Below are 21,580 nucleotides of genomic sequence, written 5' to 3'. Positions count from 1 at the left end.
ATCATGGTATTTAACAGTATTTTTATGTTTTTATGATTTTTTTTTATCAAAATATTTTTATTAATATTTCAAGCGTTTTTATAACTTTTTATGATTTTACTTTATTATGATTTTATATTTTATAATTTTTTTATTCACCTTCCATTTTTAAGTAAAAATTCGATTTTACCTTAATCACGTATACAAAACATTTATAGATGAAGAAGTGACGACCAAGTTTGGGCTAGTACTTAATGGGCTGGGCTTGGCTGGGATGGGTGGGCCGGGTCCATCGTTCAGCATCATGACCCATTGAAGGAAATGGTCCAAGTCCAACGTGAACCTGAGGCGGTTGTCTTCGTTTCACTGCTTCTGCCTCACGTGTTCTGATCTCTCTGTTTTTTCGCTGCTCTTTGAACTTCGATCTATACTTCTATGCCAAACCATTCAAACCTAAAAGTCACCACAACTTCGTTTATGCAATTAAGCGATTAAGCAATATTTCTGATTCTGATTGTGATTCTATTCGAGTTTTTTTTTTTTTTTTTTCTCGTCATGGCTTTGAGAACTGTGACTAGAAGGTTTGGGAATAAACTCTCGCCCATGTTATCTTCCACTTCAAGGCTCCTACATTCTCATGCTACAAGCTTTGGTTCGTTTACACTTTCCCCTCTCTGCATTTAAATTTCAATTTATATTTAAATGGCAAAAAAATTGTAATTAGCTTGTTGAGTTTCACCAAATCGCTTTGATTTATTGATGAATACTTTTATGTCGCATTTCAACGTTCAGGATTCAAACAAGTAAATGAAGATGAAAAGGCTCGCATGGTTGGTAACGTTTTCACGAGTGTTGCTGCAAACTACGATACTATGAATGATCTAATGAGTGCTGGATTACATAGATTGTGGAAGGATAGGTTTTACATTTACATTGTCGTTTCTACCATCATTTTCTTCATTTCAATCCTATTGTTGTTGGCCTTTGTGTAAATCTGTTTTTTATTTTATTTTTGCTCAACTTCTCAGGTTAGTTTCAAAGCTGAATCCTTTTCCTGGAATGAAGCATCTTGATGTGGCTGGTGGCACAGGTCTGCTTCTTTGTCACTATATTTTATACTATGTTTATGTGTACAAGGGCCTGTTTGGTGTTATGTATAAAGCTTGATAGTATAAGGTTTAAGCTTATATTATACGTTATGACATTTTCAGTTATTTAGTATGACTATCGTATAGTATAAACTTATACAGCAGAACATCAAAATGGTGTATAACTTAATCAGGCATAAGGGGGTGGGATTAGGCATGATAATTGATAAGGGGTTGATGTATTAATATTGCTTACAAGTACAATTCTCAAGAATTAATATATCATTTCAATATTAATATATTAAAATAAATTTTTTTAATATATTAATTTTTAAAATATTGGAGAATATTATCTTATACAATACCATACCAAATGCTGGATAGTATTAAAATTTAATCAGGTCTTATACTATCAGTCCTTATCTTATACTGTGCGCTAAGCTTCAAGAGATTACAATGTAAAGTATATTCATGAAAAAAAGTATAACTTGCCCCTATAAAGCTCCAGCTCCAGCTCCAGCTTCAGCTTCAAGTGAAGGGTGAAACCCATTATGTGGTTCTATAGTAGTCTTAACTTGCATTTGTAAGAGGCTGATTACATTAATTGAACTTTTGACCTCCAGGTCACGTGGCAACAACACCAATTGTTGTGCCAAGACTGGAAACAAAAATCTGTGAAGTGCTTGAAAGAAGTTAGGAAATTGTGAATTGGATAAAAGGAGATGTTTACCGAGCAAGTTGTCGACCTGCTTCAAGTTTTCTGATTCATCTAGCTGTTTTCTGCTTATATTTTTCTTAAAACTTTTAATTTGGAGCAAACCATTCCACTTTCGAACACCTAATGGTCAGTGTCTAATATTCTTGTTGTTGCATATCTGAGTACTAAGAGCACAAGCAGCAGTTGTTTTTTTAGGATTTAATTGCTGGGTTATGTTCAGCAATGTTTCTGGGTGATCGAAGTCATAAGGTGAACATGATTTGAGCAATATTTAAGCATCATCATGATCATAGGGTGGTAATTTAACTTGTTCAAAAGTAAGCTTTCTATGCTTCATATATATTTAAGTTTCTTTTAAGTAATATAGTTGTAGGATGTATTTTTATTTAACATAAAGATTGCTTCTTCTCAGTAATATTTCGTGTTAATATGGAGAAAATTAAAGTGATGATGCTGCTGTTGCTACTGCATACAATCATTAATAAGTTCAATGGTTATTGTATCAAGCTTAAAATTCTTGATTTTACAGGGGATGTTGCTTTTAGAATCTTGGAGAACATAAACAGAGTTAAGCAGAGAGGACTTCGAGATGTTTTTGAAGATACTTTAGAGGCAGAAACTCAGATATATGTGTGTGACATTAACCCTAACATGTTAAATGTCGGCAAACAGCGGGCCATGGAGAAGGGTAAATGAGAATGCCTTAAAAATCATCAGTTAGTTTGGGCTTTCATAAAGGATTTTGGTTTAAGACGTTTTGCATTTGTTAGGAGTGAATATATTCTGCTTATTATAATAGGTTTTGGAGAAGATGGCTCCCTTATATGGGTGGAGGGAAATGCTGAAAGCTTGAGTTTCCAAAATGATTCAATGGATGGTTACACTATTGCTTTTGGGATAAGGAATGTTACACACATAGAGAAGGTTCTTAGTGAAGCTCATAGGTATGTTTGCACTTTTTTAAGAGATTGTTGTAACTTGTACGCCCTAGCAGCTGATGGCAATCAATTAATATGTGTAGTGAATCACTGTTATATTTATCATTTCTTTAACAGGGTATTGAAACAAGGAGGCAGGTTCCTTTGCCTTGAACTAAGCCATGTTGGTATTCCTATATTTAAAGACTTGTAAGTACCATTCGATCTATTTTGCTAGAATGATAGAGACTGATAATATGCATGCTAATCACATTTGACAAGGAAAATACGAAGAAACCAGAGTGAAGTAATAAACATCTGACCCTTTAATTTGTATACCCTTTGCATATAACATAATCCAAGTTTGCATAGAAATTTCTCATTTCCTCTTTTTATTTTCATACTTAAAATTTTGGATAAGAATAATATATTGATAGAAAGAAACAAGATAATGGATATCTAGGGGGAGGATAAGAAATATTCTTAAAAAGAGGGGGGAAATGAGTGAGCCAAAATGGCTAAAAAATGCAACCTTTGCATGTCAGTAATAAAAGCTCATTTGAAATAGCCATGGGCAGAGCATGAGAGAGAAGCTATATACACAATCCTACCTCATGACAAATGCTAGGGCAACGAGATACCCTTGAACGAGAACTACGTAAACTGCACACTGCCATGGAATCATAGCCTCCTTTCATACTTGAATTTAACCTTTAATTTAATTTTGCTTTTCTCTTGCAGGTATGACTATTATTCTTTCTCAGTTATTCCATACATGGGAGAGCTGGTTGCTGGTGATAGGGAATCCTATCAGTACTTAGTTGAGAGTATCAGGCGTTTCCCTTCACAGGTTATCATACTTCCATCTATTGGTAGTTGTCTATATTTTTATTTCTTTTTGGCTTGAAAGAAAAGGGTTGGCGCTTGAATTTGGGAACGACCCTATAGGTGTTTCTCAAGATGGCTGGTTACAGTTTATTGTCACCCCTTCAAGTATGTTAGTGAAAAATATGAACTAAGTTTTGAGTGTGGAAGATGAGTCCTAGACCAAACGGTTGATGGTGGCCATCTCCAATGTTAATTATGATTTAATTGAAACCCAAAAGTAGCAAAAAAATAAAGGCTTTGCCTATTAACATGTTACTAATCTCTCCTGCGTTCACCCTTATGAAGAAGGATGCTTGGGTGGACATTTAGTAGGAGTAGCTATTATCTTATTATTTTACTAAAAGCTATAATTGATTGCGTAAAAATTGGGATCTCATATTTGCTGCATATAGCATGAGAACAAGTGTGGTCTGACTTTTTTACTAAATGCACCCTTTATCCTGTCAATTACGAAGCCAAGAAACACATTAAATATGAAAAATCTAGCCACTAAATTATTGGCTTTTTTTCTCAAAAATGTCGTCTGTTCTCTACTTTGTGGAGTTTTATCTTTAAATTTTGGAAAATTTATGTATGCTTGTTTGCCTGGCATCATAAGTATTGAGCAGAAACTTCTCTGATGAGAATTCAAATGTCAAGGAAGCCTGCGTCTGAGTTATCTACTTGAGTTATATTATTCTATGTTGACTAATCTATTGTAATTGATGGATTACAGGAAAAATTTGCATCGATGATTGCGGATGCAGGGTTCCAGAACGTAGAGTATGAGAATCTAGTTGGGGGAGTGGTTGCCATCCATTCAGGGCTGAAAATCTAATATGATATTATGAACTTCACTCTTGATTATCTAATAATTCATGCTTCTTTCTCAATTATAAGCATGGAGATCAAGTGTGATATTGTTAGAATTCGTAGAGAAGAGTTTAGTTTGTTAGAATGTGTACTGTAATTTCTGCCGTTAAATTTGGCGTTTGCAATTCTTTTGCCGAGACTTGACAATTTTCTTGAAAGATGTATATATTAAAAGGAAAAACTATTTTCACTTACAGGAAATAAGTTTTTTTTTCCTGTACACTCTTCGATAACTTTGTTATTTTTTTCTTTTATTTTTTGGATTTTTTCAGATGATAGAGCTCACAAGTTTGTCTTTTATGACATAAGATAACTTATCTTATTTAACATGAGATTAATAAAATCCTATATTAAACTCTCATAGGGGTAAATAAATATAGGTTTTTTTACCAAAAAAAATAAAAAACATAGTTTTACACAGAAGTTGACCTAATCGCTTAATTATCAAATGGTAAGAAAAAAAGAGCATAAGATATGTGTAAAGAGGAGAGATATTCTCACTACTAAAATTTTTTACTACTAATTTATTACTTATTTAATTATCATTAGATTAATATTTTCTCTCTTTTTAAATTTTTTTTAACATTCTCTTTGTTTAATCTAATAGTGATGTGATGAATAGTAAATTAATAATGAGAATTTTTAGTAGTTAAAATATCCTCAATAATGTGTAAAATGAAATTTATTTTACATTTACGCAGAACAACCATTTTCATTATTCTTTTGAACGATTGGAGTAACTACTCGAGTTACTAAACAGTACATGCTCAACTTTTCATTATATATTACATAATTTTAATCACTCTTAGGTTCAAGTTACCTTTTAAAAAAACAAAGTTGATTTGCACTAGAAATTGTAATAAGCTCAACTTTACTATGATGAATTAATTTTTTTTCATTTTTAAAATTTACTGGATTTACTCGGGCAATAGCGTAAAAGGATATATTTGCTTTAGTAGGGTGGAAGTCGAAATTATGATATAATAAGATTCAAGTGATGTCATGATTGTTAAATGTTAATTAATGTAGCAAAGATTGCATCATTGCGTGCACATATTTCCAAAGGTAACAGAGTGGGTCCCACGTGTTGCTCCAAATGGATAAAGTCAAGAGAATCCCGCCTCTTCCTCTTTCTCTCTTTCCTTGATTCCTTTCCTTTCCTTCTTATCCAAACCAACAATATTCGCCACGTTTCTTCTGCTAGTAGGTTCGGATCGAGGCTCGGCTTACGAGCCACATCGCGTTCTCAGTTTTTCTCCGCAACCAACGCAACCACTCTCTTTTCTTGCACTCACTCCCACGTTTTCACCTTCATCTGCAAGAAGAAAGTGACTCTCTTCTCTGATTGCTTCACTGCTTCATCGATCATGTCAGGGTACGTTTTCTGCTACAAACTCTACCTGTTATCTTCTTTCTCAACCTTCGTTTCACAGCTTCGATAATCGTCTTCCGTTTCTATTTTCATTTTTTCTTCTTCTGAAAATCTTGTTTGGAGAAAATCTGTTGATTTTGGAGTCTCTGCTGTTTGATCATCGCTTTTAACTCTTAAATATGGCGCTGTTTCTTTTTTGTTTTTTAATTTTTGATTTTACTTAGTTATTTAACTGTAATTGCTAGCTGTAGTGTTCTGAACTCCGGCTTCGAGAATCGTCTTTCGTTTCTATGTTCATTTTTATCTGAAAATCTCTGGATTTTGGAGTCTCTGCGGTTCGATCATCTCTTGTAGATATGGCGCTGTTTCTTTTTTGTTTTTTAATTTTATTTTACTTAGTTATTTAACTGTAATTTTTAGCTGCAGTGTTTTGAACTCGTGTATTCTTATGAGGATGAATCCGTTTTTTTATTTGATTTTGGCATATGGATGTGATTTTTTGGCGCGTAGTGAGTTGTTTTCTACCTTTTCCAAGTTGATGCACTGTATACATGTTACTAGAGATATGCTGTGGAGTCTTGCTTAAGACGCATATGGTAAGTGCTGATTATGGTGTGGTGGCTGATATTTTTTTCGAATTGATTCCCCGGTTTTGATCTTTGGCTATTTGTGGAATGAGGTTGATGTTGTAAATAGAACTCTTAATGGTTTTAAGAGAAGTCAATTCCTGAATGATCAAGTATGCTGAAAACTTATTCAGCTGTACTCTTCCGTTTTATTTTTTTTACAGGGTGAAGTTGGTTGCATATGTTCATTTTTGGTTATTGAATGGATAACACTAGTGTTCTGCTGCGATTTTTATGATATATATTGATTAAGAGAATATTTCCTGGATGGGGGGAGCGTGTTCTAGGAAGCAAGAGCGGGATAATGAAGATAATCATGGTAGAGGACTTTCACTAAGATGCTGCAAATGTGGGAGTTCGAAATGGTGGACATCCTCGTTTTCTTATCCATCTGTAGATTTTCATTTGCGAAAAGGGGAATGTCCATCACTGTTGGACTTGTGCATCCAGAAAATAAATGAGGTATTATTCTAACAAAAAGTTTTCTCTGTCCTGACTCTTCATATTTTGATTTAATTACTGCAATTTTTACTCAACAGGATATTGATAAATATAACACATTTTCTATGCTGCCGCGGGATATAAGTCAGCAAATTATTAATAAATTGGTTTACTCCCAACGTCTAACTGGTGCTTCCCTTGAAGCTTTTCGAGATTGTGCTCTCCAGGTAAATCATTTTGAATAAATTCTTGAGCTGGTTCATTATATGTTCTTGATCTAAATGGTTAGAGTGTTTATTGCTTTTTTGACAGGATCTTTACTTGGGAGAATATGCTGGTGTTAATGATACCTGGATGGATGTCATCTCGTCACAGGGTTCATCTTTACTCTCTGTAGATCTTTCTGGGTCTGATGTCACAGATTTTGGGCTGACTTACCTTAAAGATTGTGAAAGTCTTATTTCCTTAAATCTAAATCATTGTGACCAGATTTCGGACCATGGACTGGAGAGCATCAGTGGTATTCTTTCTTTCCCTTTATTTGCGTCTTTGTTAAGGAATCAGTCTATGCATCTGCAGTTATTAATTTATTTCCTCTATTTACACTTGGGTGTTGGTCCCATGGAATCTTTGTTATATATTTTATATTTCAATTCATTGTACAAAACAAAGAACAGAAATATCTTACCAATATTCCATGGGTAAACTGTGTCCATTCATTGGTGTGGAAGTGGGTGTACATGCTGCGTTACTTTCCATTCTACAGGATAACTTATTAAATGTTAGTCTAGCATACTCATGCTGCCAGTTCGTAAAAATGTCTCTTTTATGCTGATAGCTACAATGTCTTTTCTTGGAAAAAATTCAAAAAAGGAATTCTCGGTAAATGATTTTCGATTTAAGAACATTGACCGTTCTAGTGGTTGTTTAAATCAACTAGTGTTTACTCATCAATTATATTTGAATATCATCAACCACTTAGGGTCGTTAATTTCCCAGATTGGAAAGGTTTTTACCAAGTATTCCTCATGTAGTTCTCTATTTTTCTAAAAATTTATTTCCTATTTGCCCACCTATTTCTAATTTACTTTTCAGTTAATGTTGAAAAATATGCATATGGAAATCTTATGTGGATCTTCTGCGTGAACTATGACATTTAATGTTGTTATATTTTCACTGTAATTTTCTGCATTTTAATATACCATGTGACTTAATTTCGAAGAATGAAATTCTGCGTAGTGCAGTTGACGTGATTGTTTTCCCATCATTGAGGTTTCTTGCAAAGAATGGAAATGTTTGTAGTGCAGTTGACGTGATTGTTTTCCCATCATTGAGGTTTCTTGCAAAGAATGGAAATGTTTTCAATGCTCACCCACCAATTAATTAAATTCGACATATGAATTCTGCATAGTGAAGCTGAAGTGGTTTTTTTGCATTCCTGTATAATATGTTGTATAATATTATTTATGTTTACCTCTCTGCTATCAGCCTTAGCCTTTTTTTGTTATAAAATTTTCCTCATCTGGTTGTCTTCCATACAGTGCTGGTATGCATGTGATGTTACTTATGTCCAGAAATTTTGTCCATAAGTTGCTTTTACCGAAGTTTTACAACAACTGTAATATAATATTCCAGGTCTGTCAAACTTGACAAGTTTAAGTTTTAGAAGAAATGATTCAATATCTGCTCAAGGGATGAGTACATTTTCTGGTCTTGTTAACTTGGTCAAGTTGGATTTAGAGAGATGTCCTGGGATTCATGGAGGCCTTGTTCATCTTCAAGGTTGGTCCTTAAATGTAATCTTGTGTGATAAGTAAAACTTTACTAACCAATGTTCTTTACTATGATAGAGCATTCAAAAGATTTTTGTATTTTCTATCTGCTAAACTTATTTTGTTCTTAATGGTGCTAATGTATCCCGTGATGTATTCTTGCTGTTGAAATTATAGGGATTACTCCGCCTTGGTGCTAATAAATCTAAACTGTTCTAAGATATATATGAAATTTTTTATATATTCTAACTATTGTATATCACACTTGTTAGTTGTTTCAACTTACAAGTGACATTGAGCTGTCCATGAAGTGGAATGTATTTACAGAGAACCCAAGTGGAGTAATCTTTTTTGAGCAACCTTCAACCTTCATACTTGCCTAGTACTTTGGATAGCTAAAATAAGGAATCAATTGCTGACTTCACTTTTTCCTAGTATTAGTTGGTTTCCAATTACAATTATTTATTGGTGATACAGGGTTCAACACTTCAAAATAAACAAGGCATTTAAAAAAATAAGGATTGGGCAAATGGGATCAGAATACCATCAGAAAGGGGCTGGTTTTCTGGTTAAATGACCGGGCAAAAGATCTTTTACTCAAATGAAAGGGGAAAATATCTACCAAAATGGATCCGAATACTTTATACACTCATAAAATCCTTATATATGGAATAAGGAATTCCACCCCTAAAATTAATTAGCTTTAATCTCTATTGTCTATGCAACTAAGAACTCACACAAAAGGATAATAAAAAGATGAAGGAATTCGGTTTCAGTTTTTGTGCAACTGTACAATGATTTTCATGTAACTTCAACCCAATGATTTGGTCCATATTTTTCAGGTTTAATCAAGTTGGAGTCTCTCAATTTGAAGTGGTGTAATTGCATAACAGATTCTGATATAAAGCCTCTATCAGGTTTGTCGTGCTTCTCTTTCTTTTGATCACAGTTGCTGAAAATTTTTCCAGAGCTTAGTTGTCTAGTCTTTCTTTTAAGCAGTCAGTGTGTTTTTGATAGGATCAAACAATTAGAAATGAAAATATCTCTACTGTTTGTATTTAACTCAACGAAAAGAAATCAAGGATGACCTCTTTTACACAAGAAATAACAAATACAGCAAACAAGCATTACAGAAAAGTAATAACAGACACAATTCTAACAGCAGGGCACATATGAGACGTCCTGAATATCTCCAAGCCTGGCCTAATTCCAAGACCTTCCAAAGGTGCCTCTACCCATCCCACCATGCACCTAAATAACAACTTCACGTAACCAATTCATTCTCCAACAGAAGTGTCAGCCTCACGCTCCTCAGTCTCACGCTCCTTAGCTGCTATAGCATTCTGTAGAATATTCTAGAGTTTTCTACTTGTTTCTAGCTACTTGTTCCTTTGAGTAGTGTGATGCCTCTTCGGTTACTGTGTATTTTTTTTATTACTTCAACTCCTTAACTACCTTGTAATCTGTATATAAAGATCCCTTTGGGTGTCGATCAATATATGAAAAATACATTTCAGTCTTATATTTCATCATGGTATCAAGAGCAGGTTATCCTGTGGTCATCTTGTAAACCTTCACGTTTCCTTCCGTTTTCCATTTTTCACTGTTTATTAAAATAACTCAGAAACCATATCTGGACCCCTCCAATCACGAAACCAAGGCCACCATTGGGCTCAGAAGCCATTTCCGAGTCGACCCACGTCAGCCCCGTCGCCGGAAAGTCATCCACGCGCCGCCACGCGCCGCCACTGCAGAACTGCCTCTCCGGCGCGTGTGAGCCACGCGCCGCCCTGCCGGCCTCCGTTTGTCACGCGGCTTTCACAGAACGGCTCGCCTGGCCTTCCTCTTCCTGTTCTGGGGGTTTAAATCACGATTGGAGCACTCTTCTTGTTGGGTCCAGTTGGTTCCTCCTCGTGATTTTTCAGTTCTGAACGATTGGTGTTCCTTTTTTGTTTTTTTTGTTTTTTTTGTTTTTTTTTTTTTATTTTGAACAATGGAAATTGAAAATATTGAGGCTGAGAATAAGCATTCTGAAAAATCATCCGGTAATGTTTCCGGTGTCTTTCCTCTTCCCTGTTCTTCGTCTTCCGGAGACAACCCAGCTATACAGATTACTAACCACCGTTTAAACGGTAAGAATTATGAGCAATTTCAGAAGGTGATGTCTCAATCTGCTAAGGCAACTAGTCATGTTGCTCAACAAGGTATGGCATTCCATGTTGATCATAGTAGTCGTTGGATTCTTGATTCGGGAGCTTCTGATCATATGACAGGTAATGCATCCCTGTTTTGTTCTTATACCCCTTATTATCACCAGTCACGAATAAGGACGGCTGATGGTAGTTTCTCTAATATTGCGGGAAAGAGATCCATTAAGCTCTCTGAACATATTACTCTGAATTCTGTCCTTCATGTCCCTTCTCTTACTTGTAACCTTATCTCTATTAGTAAACTTTCCTCTGAATTGCATTGTGTTGCTAAATTCTCTGCCAAAACCTGTGTTTTTCAAGAACAGGATTCGGGGCTGATGATTGGCAGTGCTAGAGAGGAAGAAGGGCTTTACTATTTTGAAGAAGATTCTCATGAAAAGAGATTTTTTGCAAATCACTCTTTATGTTTATCAGACGATTGTAATGATGTTTTGTTGTGGCATCGTCGTTTAGGACACCCAAATTTCTTTTATCTTCAAAAGCTGCTTCCAAACTTATTTATCAACAAAAAACCAAGTTCATTTTTTTGTGATGATTGTCAGTTTGCAAAACACTCGTGTTTCTTATTTCCCTAGAGATTATCATGTTTCGTCTCCATTTACATTGATTCATAGTGATATTTGGGGCCCAGCTCGTGAAAAAAATATATCTGGAACTCGTTGGTTTATTACCTTTATTGATGATCATTCTAGAGTATGCTGGGTATATCTTCTAAAAGATAAGTCTGAAGCTGCTGCCACTTTTAAAAATTTTCATGCTATGGTACAAACTCAATTCCAGACCTCTATCCAAATCCTGCGAACTGACAACGGTACTGAATATTTTAATTCTGTTCTTGGTGATTACCTAACCAAGCAAGGTATTATCCATCAAAGTTCTTGTCCTAACACCCCTCAACAAAATGGGGTGGCTGAAAGGAAAAATAGACATCTCATTGAAGTTGCTAGAGCCCTCTTGTCTACAATGCATGTCCCTAAATACCTGTGGGGGGAGGCTGTCTTGACTGCCTCATATCTCATCAATCGGATGCCCTCTCGCGTCCTGAATTTTCATTCTCCCATATCTTGCCTCATGGAAAAGATGTTGACAGGGAGCAATACCAAAGGTTGGTAGGGAAGCTGATCTACTTATCTCACACTCGGCCTGATATTGCATTTGCGGTTAGCATGGTTAGCCAATTCATGCATTCTCCTAAGGAAAAACACCTTAGTGCTGTTTATAGAATCCTCAAGTACCTCAAAAACACCCCTGGTCGAGGAATGCTCTTTAAAAGGGGACACAAGAGGATGATAGAAATCTATACAGATGCTGATTGGGCTGGCTCTGCTATGGACCGAAGATCCACTTCAGGATATTGTACCTATGTCTGGGGAAATCTTGTGACCTGGAGAAGTAAGAAACAAACTGTTGTTGCCAGAAGCAGTGCAGAAGCAGTGCAGAAGCAGAATTTCGGGCGCTAGCCCATGGCATTTGTGAAGGAATCTGGTTAAGAAGGCTCCTTGGAGAATTAAAGATATCTTATTCTCTACCTGTGAGACTCTATTGTGATAATAAGGCTGCAGTCAGTATTGCTCAAAATCCTGTACATCATGACAGAACCAAACATGTGGAGGTTGATCGTCATTTTATCAAAGAAAAATTGGAGGAGGGTAGTGTATGTTTGTCATATATACCTACCAAGGAGCAAACAGCCGACATTCTCACCAAAGGATTACACAAACCCATCTTTGAGGATTTAATTAGCAAGTTGGGGATGATCAATATATATCTCCCAACTTGAGGGGGAGTGTAGAATATTCTAGAGTTTTCTACTTGTTTCTAGCTACTTGTTCCTTTGAGTAGTGTGATGCCTCTTCGGTTACTGTGTATTTTTTTTATTACTTCAACTCCTTAACTACCTTGTAATCTGTATATAAAGATCCCTTTGGGTGTCAATCAATATATGAAAAATACATTTCAGTCTTATATTTCATCACATTCATTGGATCCTACTACAGCATTCATTGGAGCCCAATTCATTTTCCTTCTATTTTTATCGCGAGCATAAGACAGAATGGGTTTAGATGATTTGGGCTCCTTGGGCCTATCAGTTTTCTACTATGTAGTAGTTCCTGTTCAGATTATTGGTATTCTCTTTCTAAGGAACTACACATTCCACCCAAGTTCAATTACCTTGAGTGAAAATACATGAATGGTTTTATATCTCTAGAAAAGAACACCCTACAACAGTTATGTTTGACAACCATATAATTGTCAGTGCACCTTTGTGTTTATACAAGTAATCGTTGTCTTCTTAATAGACATATGGTTCAATAATTAACAGTACAATTTTTTAATTCAATTTTCTTCCAGAGCTGGCAAGCTTAAAAAGTCTAGAGATTTCTTGCAGTAAAGTCACCGATTTTGGCATCAGTTTTTTGAAAGGTATTGTGCCTTGCCATGTATTATTATGATGTTCCAGAGCAATAGGGATAATATGATTATCTTATACCTGGTACTCTTACATGATTGTGTTCAGAAAGGTTTATATTTCTGTGCAATAATGCTTGTTTATGATATTGTTCTCTCTTGGAGAATGAAATTGAAAAAGATAGGCTTAACCTAGCATTTTCATCTGCTTCAAAGTATTTTCATCCTCTTCAAAGTATTTTCATCCGTGTCTCCTGTGTGTGTGAAGATGCAAGGGATGATTGATGTTTGTGCTGGCAACCACGTTTGTGTGTAACAAGATTTTCTTCAACTAAATTATCAATAAAAGCTTTACGGGAATGTATAGTACTGTATACAATTATCAACTAATCATTTTTAAGATTAGATGATTGATTTTTAAGATTGAATTAGTTCGTTATTTTTGTTTGTTTTAATTCAGTTAGATATTCAATTTTAAGTCTGCTTCAATTTTTTAGATGTAGACGTGGTTTTAAAAATTCATTCTTAGAAAATATATTTCTTTGTTTGCCATTTATCCTCGTAAATTTGATTTTGTTCAATGTTCAAGCATCTCAGCCTACCAGTTTAGAGGAAATTTCGAGTTTCATCATTTCATGTTCGTCTCTCTCATCCATTTTCAATTTGTATTGGTTCATTCCATCCAGGATTACAAAAGCTTGCCCTATTAAATTTGGAAGGGTGCCTTGTAACAGCTGCATGCTTGGATTCTCTTGCAGGTTGAATTTCTTCTTTTATTCTGTTAATCTTGTTGTGATTATATTTAGGCTTACTAGAACTAACTAGTTGTTAGGATGTAATCTTGGTTATTTCCTTTTTGGCCCATGAATTCTGTAAAAGAATTTTTTGTGTGGACTAGATGAATGTTTTAAGCTTGAAGCTGAAACACTTTGTGTTTGTTAGGCTGCCTTTTCAGCATATCACTTCCAGCCGATTGTGATTTGAGCTAGGAAAGTCCACTACCACTGAAACTTTAGAAAGAAATGAATTCTGTTAAGGAATTTTTTTTGTGGACTAGATGAATGTTTTAAGCTTGAAGCTGAAACACTTTGTGTTTGTTAGGATGCCTTCAGCGTATCACTTCCAGCCGATTGTGATTTGAGCTAGAAAGTCCACTAACAATGAAACTTTAGACAGAAAAGCATGGGGTGGAGGAACGTGATTCCAATCATAAAAGATTCATATGGTTTATTATAATTTATTTAAACTTACGATTGGGGTCCAAACCTTGATGTCTATCAAAAATATAATATAAAAATTATTCATGAGCCTTCACCTAATAATTTAAGTTTTTCATGATATTAGAGCCAGTGTGGCCAACTGGTCCTGATTTCGATCTTTGTCGGCCTTATTCTTCTAATAAATATTTAATTGTGCTATTCAAAATAATAAAATATTTAATTGTGGAATTTCTTAATACGAGTTGGTGGGCCTGTACATTATCTACCATTTAAACCGAATGGGCTCTTGCATGAGGAAATATGTTAGAGATAATACAAAAAGCATGCATATGTCGTCACCTAATAGTTTAAACTTTTGGGTTGAGTTAATGCTTGACGTGATATAATATTGATGGTACCGGTATATCAGAACAGAGAAAACATCTAACGAATCAAGATAAATCATTTCCTTAGATCAGTGTCTCGAGGAAATACAGCAAGGCCATATGGAAATATCCTATTCTGACTACCTGATTGGAACCCAACAGGAAATACAAACACTATACTCAAATTAAGAAGGAAGTTACAGACTCAATGACACTAAATTGATTAACTAGCTACTGAGATATCCCTTCCCAGTGCCTTAAAAACTCCAGAAAAATGACCCTCAAGCTCACCCTTAGAAGTTAGAACCAATAAACCTAGGCTCTTAAGAGATTCCAATTCCCCACTCACCAAAATGCTGAATTTATGCCTAACCTCTCTCATAACCATAACCACCCTATATCATCACAACCTCCCCGAATCTTCCTTCCATGTTTTTCCCACCTATGAAGCACCGATACTCCTTAAAAAAAATTTCAACGTATCGGACACGTATTGTATGGTAATCGACATCCTGTATCATCGAGAACGTATCGAAAACGCCGTATCGGTGCTTCATAGTTTCCCACTATGCTCTCACCATTCATAGATTGCCATGTAGCTTCCCCAATAACTAACCTTCCTCCTCCATCCTCTTTCACCATCAGCTTATTATTCTCAACTTCCACTTGGTCTCAACTTCCACTTGGGCTCTATTTTTGGCCCCCTACATTGATAAACAAGGGCCCAAAAGCCCATCAAATACCGTGAGTGGATGTGCTAGAGATAATATAAAAACCATTCTTTACAATGTGTTTACAAAAGGAACCCGAATTTTGTTCCAAATGATGTCAACACAGTATTCATCTTTTTGCTTTATTCAGTAGCTTTAAGGTTCTAATATTATGTGTTTCTGCTTGACTGAGTGTACACTGAACATGCATGTTATTTTGAACCAACTGCAATTAGTTTTATTATTATCAGTGAACTTTCTTTGTTGAATGTCCAAACTGTAATTTCATTATGTCTTTCTAGTATATGATGACTTAATGAGGATGAAATACCCATTCAAGTTTTGATTTGACGTTGTTATGCTTCCTTCCAGAGCTTCCAGCCCTGTCGAACTTGAATCTTAATAGATGTAATCTTTCTGACAATGGATGTGAAAAGTTTTCACGTAAGTTGTTAAGAATTTTATAACGACTTCTTTCATGCTTTACTTATATATTTCATAATATGCCAATTGGGTTTTATTTTTTGGCACCAAAAAAAAAAAATTATTGAGGGCATCACATTTGTAAGATTACATGTTTTATTTATTTATTTATTTATTTTACAGGACTGGAAAACGTGAAAGTATTAAACTTGGGATTTAGTGACATAACAGATGCATGTTTAGCTCACTTGAAAGGTGATTTCAAATATTGACCCGATTCTCTCTCTCTCTCTGTTTTCCTCCCCTCCTACACTCTTAATTCATCCAGGACTGCTGCGAAGTTATAAATCATCTATAAACAAGAGTCAGATAGACACCTGTGTTTGTTCTGTCTAAAATGGAAGTTTTACATGCCATGGCAGCTAGGGAGTAAAATCTAACCTTTTCCATGACTGCAAGATTTGGAATCATGTTTGTGGTTAATGTGGACTTCTGTAATAATTAATCTAAGTCAGAATCTAAGTGATTAAGGGCTTATGGCTTTGTGAGAAGCGTAAAGACATGAAACGTAAAAGGAAGGCGGCTGCCACTGCCATCCATCAATTAAATTTTAAAAATAATGCAATTATAAAAATAAATGGAAAGAAAATTATTCATAATCTGATTTGTTGTAGGCTTTTTTTTTGTGTGTGTGGGGGGGGGGGGCTCAACTATATCTTTTTAAATTTGATTGATGATGTCGTATTGCTGACTTGGAAATGTCATCATTTGGGGTAATAATTTTGCTACAACTTTTGGGACTTGTAGCATTACTCTAATGTAATGACTCTTTGTTACAAACCTACCTTTGTAGTACTGATATAGACATACACCAATCTCTAGTTCAAAAAATATTCTTACCATCTCGTGGAGTTTCAAGATAATAATATTGCTTGCAGTTATTGTTCTTGACATAGCTTATTTTGTACACACACGATTAACTTCTGTATGCTGAATACTCCTGCATTGTTAATAGATATAACAGAAAAATGTAAAGTCGTTTTGCTTGGGCAGAATAAAGATATTATATCTGAATGAGGATGAGTGTATCTAACAATCGGATGAATATTTTCAAGCAGGATTGACAAAGTTGGAGAGCTTGAACCTTGATTCATGTAGGGTTGGTGATGAGGGATTGGTCAACCTGGCAGGTAGATGCTTGAATTTCCTCTTTTCTCCTTGTCTCTTAGTGATGACTTCCTTGGCGAAATTGTTGCCAATAAGTTTTGCAAAAAGGAAAAGGAAAAGAAAAAAAAAGTAATCTAGCGCATGCATAATTGAAGAATGATTGTATTGCATGTGATTTGTCATTGGAAATGCACATTTCTGCCTTGAGTGAAAGTGTTTTCTTCTCAATGCTTTTAGGCCATAAGCAATTGAAATGCTTGGAATTGTCCGATACGGAAGTTGGAAGCAGTGGGCTACACCATTTGTCTGGTTTGATATGCCAGTTCCTTATTACTTTCGTAGTTTGTGTGCTTTTAAGAGTAACTTCTGCTTGGACTTTCAATGTTATTTGGGTTTGGTTATCTCGGCCATTTTGAGAGATACTTTCATGTACTAAAATTATTTCTGATCATTGTTTCTATTGTACCTCATCTGATTTGGGCATTTAGGACTGCTTCCCTATCTCTATGATTGTGTATTTTGGGTTGCATTCCTTTTTGTTGAAGTTAGCTTTATTAAACCTCTCCCCCCCCTCTTTTTTTGTATATACCTTTATCCCTTATTACATTTGAATGTTCGGGCAAACTGCTGATGTTATCATAAGGTAACCTCTTTGAACTGTCAAAGTTAGGTGACTCATACTACATAAAGAGTATTATTTGCATGAGATATTGTGATATAGAACTCTCTGACTACCTTCGCCATGGACTCTAGTTTTTCTTTGATTATTTTTTTTATTCTATTTCTTGTAGGATTGTCTAGTCTGGAGAAAATAAATCTGTCATTCACCATGGTTAGTGATAACGGTTTAAGGAAATTGTGTGGACTCTCATCTCTGAAATCACTTAATTTGGATGCCTACCAAATTACTGATGCTGGACTGGCAACCCTTACAAGTATGGTTTCCTACAAAAAAAAATTACAATTCAAAGAATGTTTTGTTTATTTTTGTTTTGTACATGATCTCTAATCCTGTTCAATTTGATTGATTTGTTACTTTTTTTTTGGAAATATGTTACGTTTAATTCCAGCTAGTCTTTCCTTGAGTTTGCCATATCTTATTTACTTTTCCAAAACATGAATTTGGTTTCCTTAGCTGAAAAGCTTAATTTTGCTGAATACATCATTCTGAATTTTCTGATGCAGGTTTGACTGGCCTCACTGACCTGGATTTGTTTGGTGCACGAATCACGGATTTTGGGACAAACTATTTGAAAAGTATACAATGTTTCTAATATTAGTATACAATGTTTCTAATATTTGAAAACTATTGGATTGGATTGGTATTAATTATCATTGTTTGGATTGTTTAAAATATGGTGGAATGAAATGGAACACGATGGAGTCTATTCCATCCAATACCTCTATTTTTCTTTCCCTTCCCCCAATTTGTGGGGGTATGGGATGGAACTAACTAATTGTTTACAAATGCTTTTACCATTTCGTTCACTTCCCAAATAATGGAGTGGAAACTTTCCTCCTTTCCATCATGAAACATACCTGTGGGAATATTGTTTCGTAAAACAATGGTATGGTAATTTTATTCCATTTTATCTCAATTCCATTCCATTCCACCTGTCATTAGATATTCAGGCAAAGCCCCAGAGATTTCAATTTCACATGGCCAGAAGCTGAAAATAGTTATTTGTGGATACATAGTCTAAATTTTCCAACAATGCGGTTTTCTTATATCTTTTGGCCTTCTGTTTTTGTTTCTTGCCTTTATACAAGAAACAGAAGTCTATCTGGTTATAACTGTTACAGTTAAATTGCATGAGCTTAATTTTATTTGAAAATATATTGTTTTGGGCTCATAAGTTTGTTCTGATCACTAAATCTCAATTTGACAATTATTATATGTAGTTGTCGTCTTTAACCCCCTCTGTCCCAGTCGAGATATGTTAGTCTCTAGCGTAAAAAGATTATGCACCTACTGGTTGATATTTACAGTAAATTTGACGAACCTCTTTTGTCAAATAAGCTCCAAATTAATCTTAAATTCCCCTTGTGGTCAGCTGTATTCTGTTAACTACATGTTAATGTTAGTTCTTTGATTCAGCCCATTTCAGTTATAATTTGATTTCACTGTTTTGCTGTGTCTATTGTGAAACAGAATTTAAGAACCTGAGGTCATTGGAAATATGCGGTGGAGGATTGACTGATGCTGGTGTGAAAAATATCAAAGAGCTTTCTTCTCTGATGTGCTTAAATTTATCACAAAACTGCAACCTTACGGACAAAACCCTGGAGTTAATTTCTGGTATTTTTGCAGACCTTTGTTTTGTTTGAGAAACTCACGGTCTCATTTTGTTTTCTTTGTTTTCCTCTTGACCAAGTTGAAAACCTAAATAACCACATGAAAAAGATAAAAAGGAAGTCGTATGGCTTGCATTCTAGATTAAATTTGAAGAGATATTTTTCTTTTCAAAGGGTGTCTGCATTGAAAGTTTTATATGCATCAATAAGTTTCGTATTTGACTTGCTTCTAGTTGGAGAATGTATGATGATTCGTTTGAATTCCTGCAGTTGGGGTGTAAATATTTTGGTTCTTCAGAAAGTTGCAATGAAGTTAGGTTGCCAATTACCCAGTTTTAAGTGAGCAAAAAATATCTAAAATTAACTCAAATGGTTCAATTATTGTCTTTATTTCTTACTATATTTCTTTCTATATGAATCTTTTGTCAAGAAATCAAACACGCACACTTTCATTGTGATATGCAAGGGCAATGGTATAACACAAAGTTTGCAATGCTGTAGTCAAGTGTTTGGTATAACCTGATCCTGAAGTCTATTATTGTCACAAAATCCCAGTAAGCTATCTGCTTTCTACTGATGCTTTCCGGGTCCCTTTGACCCGAGCTGATGAAGTGTAGTTCTTCTGTATTTTTTGTAGGCTTCTTGTCCCATTCATTCACCAAAAAAATGTTGCATTCAGTTCTTTTTTCTTTTTTTGGGTAACATGCATCCAATTCTTTTACAATCAATGTTGTGCCTGCACTACTGGATGGCAAACATGTCTGATTTTTCATGAAAAGTGGAGTTATCTAAATGTTTGTTGTTTTCTTTTACATAATGCATGGTACTTTATTTCGCAATTTCCAAGCACAGGACCATAACTGAAAGTAAGCTCTAGAAATAAAGGTCCTGTGAATCGTAGTTGCAATAAATTTTCTGACTTTTTAATGGTATTTTCATGATGAAAAACAACGGTTTGCATTTAATGGTAGAGTTGTGAAACTTAGGTGGTTGTAATTAGCTATGTCTCTGCTCTCATGTTTATGCACACAATTACAGGGCTTACTGGGTTGATTTCTTTGAATGTTTCCAATTCTCGTATCACCAATTCTGGATTGCAGCATTTGAAAACACTCAAGAACTTGAGATCTCTGACATTGGAGTCCTGCAAGGTGACAGCAAATGACATTAAGAGACTTCAATCAACATACCTCCCGAATCTGGTAAGCTTTCGGCCAGAATAGTTAGGGCGGTATTTTAATCTGTATATATATAAGTCGTACTGACATATGTTCGAGAAGCATGGAAAGACAACCTCAAACTGTATATAGGCTAATGACTTTATGGAAGGTGTAAATTGCCTCCTTGTGGTGCGAAGCTTTCTTTTATTTTGTTAGTGTATATGATGTAAAAGATTGATGCTACGGTGTGTTTGCTTCGCCTTCAAAATTTAAAGGTAAAAAATTGGCGAATAACTCTTTATTGAGCAGATGTTAATAGACTAATAAATTTTATTTTATTTTTATGTTTGGAAATAGAGGAAGCAACTTCTAATCTTGTATAAAATCAAGTGTTTTGTGCCCAAGTAAATTGTGATGTTAAAAAGAAAAATGATTTCTTTTATAATTGTTTAAATAACTCTTATTGTTGAAACATTAAAGAAATAAAATTAACTGAGTTATTTAAACCGTAAAACAAAAAACATAATCTCAATTTTTACTTCGTTAATAATAAGCTAAAACTTTCGCAGTAATCTGTGAACTTATACATACTGAGCAAATATTTCCAACCAGGTAAAATAAAAGTTTTATATTTATTGCCGACGCTGCAGCAATGTTTAAAACATGACGTAAAAACATCAAGTTTGTTGAATTTTTCACTATATAACAAAAAAAAACGAACATTTGTTTTTTGGTCCTTATTCAGTATCTTAGGTTTGTACGTTTTTTTAAAAAAAAAAAAAAGAGTCTTTAATTAAAAAAGTGACTAAAATTTTAAGATAATTGAATAAAGTATAAAAAGCTCTGATGCATGTACTTAAAAAAATGTTCTAGTGTTTTTTTTTCTTAAATTAAAGAAATAAGACTTGAATAAATTCTTTATAAAAGTATATCATAAAACGTTTTGAAACAAATATTTTAAAATTTTA

General features: G+C 34.6%; 2 protein-coding genes across 3 annotated transcripts; both read left to right on the top strand.

Annotated features, from left to right (window-relative positions):
* Positions 1-373: 373 nt before the first annotated feature.
* Positions 374-4,636, top strand: LOC133286660 (2-methoxy-6-polyprenyl-1,4-benzoquinol methylase, mitochondrial). Its single transcript, XM_061484105.1, has 8 exons — positions 374-631; positions 772-898; positions 1,008-1,069; positions 2,315-2,473; positions 2,585-2,729; positions 2,841-2,912; positions 3,444-3,552; positions 4,306-4,636. Exons 1-8 carry the CDS (start codon positions 535-537, stop codon positions 4,405-4,407), a joined length of 873 nt encoding a protein of 290 aa, XP_061340089.1. The 5' UTR covers positions 374-534; the 3' UTR covers positions 4,408-4,636.
* Positions 4,637-5,697: 1,061 nt separating this feature from the next.
* On the top strand, positions 5,698-20,927 carry LOC133286622 (EIN3-binding F-box protein 1). 2 transcript variants are annotated; one of them, XM_061484059.1, is made up of 16 exons: positions 5,698-5,817; positions 6,605-6,902; positions 6,980-7,108; positions 7,194-7,401; positions 8,517-8,663; positions 9,496-9,570; positions 13,216-13,287; positions 13,959-14,030; positions 15,940-16,011; positions 16,174-16,245; positions 17,109-17,180; positions 17,395-17,466; positions 17,949-18,092; positions 18,343-18,414; positions 19,310-19,456; positions 20,491-20,927. In XM_061484059.1, the coding sequence occupies exons 2-16, from the start codon at positions 6,708-6,710 to the stop codon at positions 20,673-20,675; spliced, it is 1,734 nt and encodes a 577-aa protein (XP_061340043.1). In that variant the 5' UTR covers positions 5,698-5,817; positions 6,605-6,707; the 3' UTR covers positions 20,676-20,927. The 2 variants fall into 2 exon arrangements, with proteins under 2 accessions (XP_061340043.1, XP_061340044.1); XM_061484060.1 differs by having other exon boundaries at positions 5,739-5,817; positions 6,728-6,902.
* Positions 20,928-21,580: the final 653 nt, after the last annotated feature.

The sequence above is a fragment of the Gastrolobium bilobum genome, unplaced genomic scaffold, assembly GCF_033153095.1.
Source record: "Gastrolobium bilobum isolate Gb01-03AN ecotype WA unplaced genomic scaffold, APGP_CSIRO_Gbil_v1 utg5155, whole genome shotgun sequence".
NCBI lineage: Eukaryota > Viridiplantae > Streptophyta > Magnoliopsida > Fabales > Fabaceae > Gastrolobium > Gastrolobium bilobum.
This window is presented reverse-complemented; position numbering and strand designations above follow the sequence as displayed.